We start from the raw sequence: 6132 nt of genomic DNA, 5'->3' as shown, positions 1-6132 counted from the left end.
AAGGTCATGTTGAAGGTTTTACTGACAATTTCACTATGTAATGGACAAGACCTGGAAAAATTATAACTTACCACAATGTGATGTTTATTCCTATATATAAGTGGCTTGAATTGGTACTAAAATATTTAAGTAGATGAGTATCACTATACAGAGATTTTATTGTATATTAAAACTAATTTTAGTAAAATTTTGGTAGTATATTCTCAACTTTTACTTTAGTTTGACATATTGGTCTTGTTTTTAACTGGTACATCTGGGTTTTGCTAGTTTTTTGTTTTATTAGGTATTTTATAGTTGAGAATTGTTATTGACATTCTAAAAATCTCATTTTGCACTCCAAACTTTCTATAATTAGAAAGAAAAATACATCAGTGAAGAATGTAGAATGATATTTTTAGAATGCTAATAACAATTTCCTTATAGTTAATAGACAATTTTGCTTAATCTCTTTTTATATGGTAAAAATTAATAATATAGTTCAATACATGCAATTTTAGTAAAATTTATTTTTGGCCCTCCGATTAAAGTATTCTTTACTTCGACACCAACACAATTGTAGACCTGGATTGACGGTACGCCTTGATTTTATGATCTAATTTACAACTACAATCTGGTATTTTATGACAGAACCGAATAGACACCGATAAGTAAAACGGTGGCTGGTAAAAAGTAAAAACAAATAAATATTATTTTCAAAGCACCTGAATTGAGACTTGTGAAAAGGTTAAAATTCTTCTTTGTTTTCTGGCGTTTGCAAACACAAGTCCCCTTCTGTCGATGATATTATTTGGTGAGCGATTCTGCTCCTTTTTTCTCATTCATTTCTTTTAATTGTTTGTTGTTTTGAGAGGAGATTATTTTAATGCTTCATTTTATTGTCAAAGATGATTTTAATCTTCAAAACCTGTAGTTTAAACACAACTTTGAATCCCTCTGCTTGTAATTTAGATAAATTTTACGTATACAACAGAATAACGATTTTGTATTCCTGAAGGAACGTTGAGTTTCTCATTCTCATTCTCATTTCATCCCATCCCACGGAGTCTTTGTATAGGGCAGCCGCACGAGGCAGCCCTAACAAAGAATCACTTCATTCCGTGAAACACGACACTGCATAAACACGTACAAGTCTACAGACTATACTAATTTTCTGTGTTGATTCGGTTCAGCTCTTCCATTCAACAACTCAGAATTTCAATCGACAATTTCTTTTGTTGGGAAGTTTCGCATTAGTAAAATGGCACAACCTGCTGGAGTTGCAGACAACAAGGTTGATCAGGTGCTGGAAAACGCAGACGAGGAACACAATGATCGATCTATGCCATCACAGTTGCCAAACTCGGAGTTTACAGCCGAGTTGAACCTCCTTATCATGTTCCTTTCGTTATTTTCTCTATCTACAGAGGAAAACTTGAATTCTGCGGAGAGACATCATGAAACGAAACAAGATGGGGCTAAAGCGACCAAGAGATTACAAAGCAACAGACGGAGATGGACGAGGTCAAGCCAGTTCGGAGTCGGAATCAACGGTGTCAAACAAGAATAAGGGATTCTAGGCATGGCCGAAGAGTGTGAAGACTAATGACATCGGAGGAGGAAACAGTCCAGCAAAGAAAGATATCATACCAAAGTTACCAACTTCTGATAACTATAAACTATTTATTCCAATTTTCCCTCGCAAAGTATCCTTAAACTATTTATTCCGATTATCGTCTAATTACATTAATGATAATATAATGCATTATTTTCCACTATTAGAATCGTTTCTAATGTGGTACGTCTACTAGAGAGAGAGAGAGAGAGAGAGAGAGAGAGAGAGTCCTTCAAGTAACATGTAACAGCAAGTAGAAAATGCTTTCTCAAAGCTTATGGAAGGCATGCGGATGCATGTTTTACATTGTCAAAACACTTATTGGCACATCACATGAATGAGAAGCTCAAAGCTACATTGTGTTCATAAGGAAATAGAAAAGAGATGAAAAACAAGGGAAAGCAATTTATGAACACAAGCTCGAACTCGCTTCTAACTTCGGAAAAAAATAGGAAAAAAATTACCCCTTGTTTGCCAGACCTCTATTTCCCGGCCTACAAAAATAGCACGCACACAGATAAATATCATGAAGCTCCCGTAATATCAGTCCGATATCCTGATCTCGACTCCTAAAACGTCCTTCACCATCTCATACGTCACAAATGCAATTGCAATAGATGGGACTACCTGAAAATTGGAGCAGAAAGAACTATAATGTTGGCAAAGACATGTGTAAAATATGAATAACTAATAGCAACTGCTCAACTGATGAATAAATCTTTATCTTTATCAACAAAATTTGCTAAAACTGAAATGACAAAAGTCCAAGCACACAACTATGGAAGAAAACTGGAAGCAGTACAAGTTGAATGTAGTTCCTACAAGTATTTTTTTATAACCATAATATGATAGTTCAACCACAAGTTGAGCGATAAATAAGTTTATATGCGTTTACTGGGGGCCCAGTTCAAAATAACAGCTGAACACATGAACCAACCACCGTTGTTCATGGAACATAAAGCTTTCATATACTCTTCTATAGCAGTTTAGGATTAGTGTTCATCGTTGATAATAAGGTTTCGAAATCCTCTAGACGTCCGGTAACCCATAAGAATTCGGGGGCTTTATTTTCTAAACCTTTTCCTGTTATTCCTAGGGAGACCTTTTTAGATAGTCCAATTTTCCACTACCATGCGATCAGTCACCCTTTTCATGTGTAAGATGCATCCAGTTAAGCCCTTAGCCACCCTGACAAAAATGTTCTTACAAACTGATAACTAGTCAACCTACTCTTGTCTACAAACAAGTAGAACAAAAGGTTCATACTGACCTTAACACAATTGGGAACCAAACCCTTGTACAATGCACCAAAGCCCTCATGTCGAACAGTTTTCCTAAACGCATCAACCATGCCAGTATATTCAAGTGGGGTCTTGCTTATCCCATCACCACTGACAACAGAAGCAGCGTGGCTCCATCCCACCATCTGCATCCTTCGACGAATGACATCAAGAGGGTAAGCAACAGTTTGCCCAACAGTTCCAGCAGCAGCCCCACATGCCAACCTTGTTGTCACGCTCAAATCTGTATCTTGAACAAGTCCAAATGGCCTACTTTTGATTAACCAATCCTTTAGGGATTCATACACAGCAAAGTTGAGACCAACATATGGAACCTGCAAACAAAATTGTCGGTGTAAGGTTCACAACAAAAGTAAATCTTGCAATCCAACTTCAGAGGAACAACAAAAGGAGCAATAGGTAGTTTTCCACATAGATAAATCATCGGAGTTAGATCCTAGAGAGACCATCTATTGCTAAGTCAGCAAACTTTATTTCTTTTTAATTTGGAACTCATATCAAAAGGGTGGTAGAGTGGTAGATATGCGAAAACACATTTTGTAGCGAAAGAAACTTACAACTCCAATAACAGAAGGAAGCCAGCCCTTGTACAAAGCCCGTGGGCCCTCCTCCCGGAGCACAGTCGATAAAGCATGGAACATTCCCCTGTACTGAAAGGGAGAATTCTCTGTCTGCAAATTTAAAACCAACAAAACATAAATATTTTCTTTAATAATAAATAAAAACTTAATTTCTGAAACTTCTTATAGAAATTAAACATTAATTGATGACTGATGTGACTGGAAAATATCAAGGTCTTTAAAACATTCGTTCTATGGAACAACGAAAGAACAGGGACCGAAATAAGTACCTGTACAGTGATCCTTCCTCGTACCATGTCCATTGGGTAGGTTGCAGACATAGCAATAATTCCAGCACATGCTCCAGCTCCAAGACGTAAGAGCGGAGTGAGCTGAGCATCATCTGCAGATATTTAATAGAAACAGAGATATCAATCACCTACATTATCCATTGACTTCTAACTGTCTGTCTCAGTGTTCCAAGAAAAGGAACTATAAAGATCAAGTCATTTTCCAAATGCTCACATCATACCAGTCTTATAGTTTCTTTGTTAGTTTATAATGTGATTATGTGGATGTTAGATAGCCACTGTTAGACATTTTACAAGGCATAAATGATTAAACAGCAACCCAAACTGAGTCAAACTGTTAACCGGTCCAATGCAAAAAGTAATTCTTCAAAAGCACCAGTCAAATTACTAACCATTACACATCAAGGGAACAGTTTATGGTAAGTGTGGACATACCATTGCCAGTTTGATCCCGATACAGCCACAATATTCCCCTGTCATAGATAGCAAGGATCATTCAGAAGAAGGTAATGTGGGACAACATAATATGTAGTGACAAGATACCTTTATGCGTTCAGCAGGTGTAAAAGATTTTACATCATACCAATAATGCAACATTGATGGGCAAATATGAACAAAACAAAAACAAAGATAAATTAAACATGTACTGGAATCGCAGACGAAAAAAGAAATGAACATTAAATCTTGTCAGAAACATACTTGGAAGCTTGCTCGTAGCTGAAGAACTTGACAGCTGAGTTGGGGACAATACGAGCACAATTCGTACCATTCCCTTTAAACAATCCACGGAAACCCTCAGTTCTCCAGATATGCTTCAAGCCTTGTATCGTTCCATTGTATTTTATGTTATGCGGATTCTGGACCTGCAGACAAGACAACCAGTCAGGAACGAAATTTACCTCTATGTGTTATTGTGTGTGTATATGATGGTACTTATATAAACAAGAGAATGACATTGCACACAATTAATTGAAAAAAAACGAACCTGAAGCAAAATTTTCATTCGTTCCAATGGAGCAACAGCCGTGCGTGACCTGGATGAAAAAAAAAAAACATTTCAGTAATCAAGAACAGTCAACATGGCAATAGCATTGAGAAAACATATAAACAAAGAACAATCTGATCCTGATATTGTCGCAACGACGATACAACAATTTCGTTCACATCATGCAATCTAATGGACTTCAAATTCCGGATACCACATGAGATTAAATACTTCAAATTCATGACCTTCAAATACTACACATTGGCGACGCTAAACCATATTCAATAGATTAGCAAGATTTAATATTTCGATCTCCTTCTTCTTTTGCATTAACCAAGCAATTAAATTTAAAGATCAACCACATTAATTGCTTCATCAAATGAATTTTAAAAACAAGATCAAATTTTTGCGGGAATATTTGCTTTCGATGAACTTCATTTCCATGGAAACAAACAGACGAAAGCTCGAGAAATCGAGAAACTCACACTCCACCGGCGACTCCGCCAGCGACGAGCGACTTGCAGACGCTGAGCAGCGCGAGGCTCGGAGCCTTGACAACGCCCTCCCTAGCCATTTTCGCCTCCTCGGCCAGACTGACGATCGTCGTGACCGCCGATTCGCTCGGTTTCACATCCTCCGAAGCCATTTCAGCAGAGAGAGAGAGAGCAATCAATCAGTCAGCTAACGACGATGCGACCGTCTAGGTCGTCGGAGCAGTTGATGTGAGCCTTCTCTGTTCCCGGCGCCAATCGATAGGCACGGAATTTGAAGCGCGACGGCGTCGTTTTATGGGAAAGCAAGCCCCTGGTTCATCGTTGTGCGTGTGGGTGTGTTGTCGTTGTCTGGGTATGGGGGGTGGTGACAGCTTTCGGGAGCTGAAAGTGAAGGGGCTTTGATAAACTGCAGGGGTGTTATGTGACGGCGTTTGTTTATGTTGCTGAAATTTTTATCAGCGTTTACAGAGAGAGGAAGAGAGGAGAGAGAGACTGAGGGAGCAGGGTAGTAGAGTGGCTGGTGGGAAATGAGAGAGAGGTGAGAGTCGCTGTGAGAGCATTACACGTGGTAGGTGAGAAGGGTTTGAGTGAAAATTTTGAAATTAGAAATAGGTTACACAGGAAAGAATTATCTCCAGATCTCTTTCTCCAAAATTTACGGATCAAGTGATCTGGACTCTTAAAATTTGATCCAAAACCCTTGAAATCCGGGCCCCTGAAAGATAATAATTTTTTACCGTTAGATCAAATTTCAAAAGTCCGGATCACTTGATCAGCAGGTTTTGGAGGAAGAGATCGGGAGATTATCTCTTTCCATTAAACAACACCCACATTGTGTGTAAACATATACTAGCCTTCATGCACACACTCATGTGCGTGCAGAAGGCATT

General features: G+C 38.3%; 1 protein-coding gene across 1 annotated transcript; it reads right to left on the bottom strand.

Annotated features, from left to right (window-relative positions):
- Nucleotides 1-1835: 1835 nt before the first annotated feature.
- LOC103965892 (mitochondrial adenine nucleotide transporter ADNT1) lies at nucleotides 1836-5401 on the bottom strand. The gene is made up of 8 exons (XM_009378993.3): nucleotides 5234-5401; nucleotides 4749-4797; nucleotides 4463-4626; nucleotides 4199-4236; nucleotides 3743-3855; nucleotides 3450-3563; nucleotides 2862-3206; nucleotides 1836-2218 (listed from the first exon to the last, which is right to left on the bottom strand). Exons 1-8 carry the CDS (start codon nucleotides 5392-5394, stop codon nucleotides 2135-2137), a joined length of 1068 nt encoding a protein of 355 aa, XP_009377268.1. The 5' UTR covers nucleotides 5395-5401; the 3' UTR covers nucleotides 1836-2134.
- Nucleotides 5402-6132: the final 731 nt, after the last annotated feature.

Source organism: the organism of the source record quoted next, unplaced genomic scaffold (assembly GCF_019419815.1).
Source record: "Pyrus x bretschneideri cultivar Hongxiangsu unplaced genomic scaffold, Pyrus_bretschneideri_v1 Contig40, whole genome shotgun sequence".
NCBI lineage: Eukaryota > Viridiplantae > Streptophyta > Magnoliopsida > Rosales > Rosaceae > Pyrus > Pyrus x bretschneideri.
Note: the sequence above shows the minus strand (reverse complement) of the source record. Positions and strands in the feature narration are given on the sequence as shown.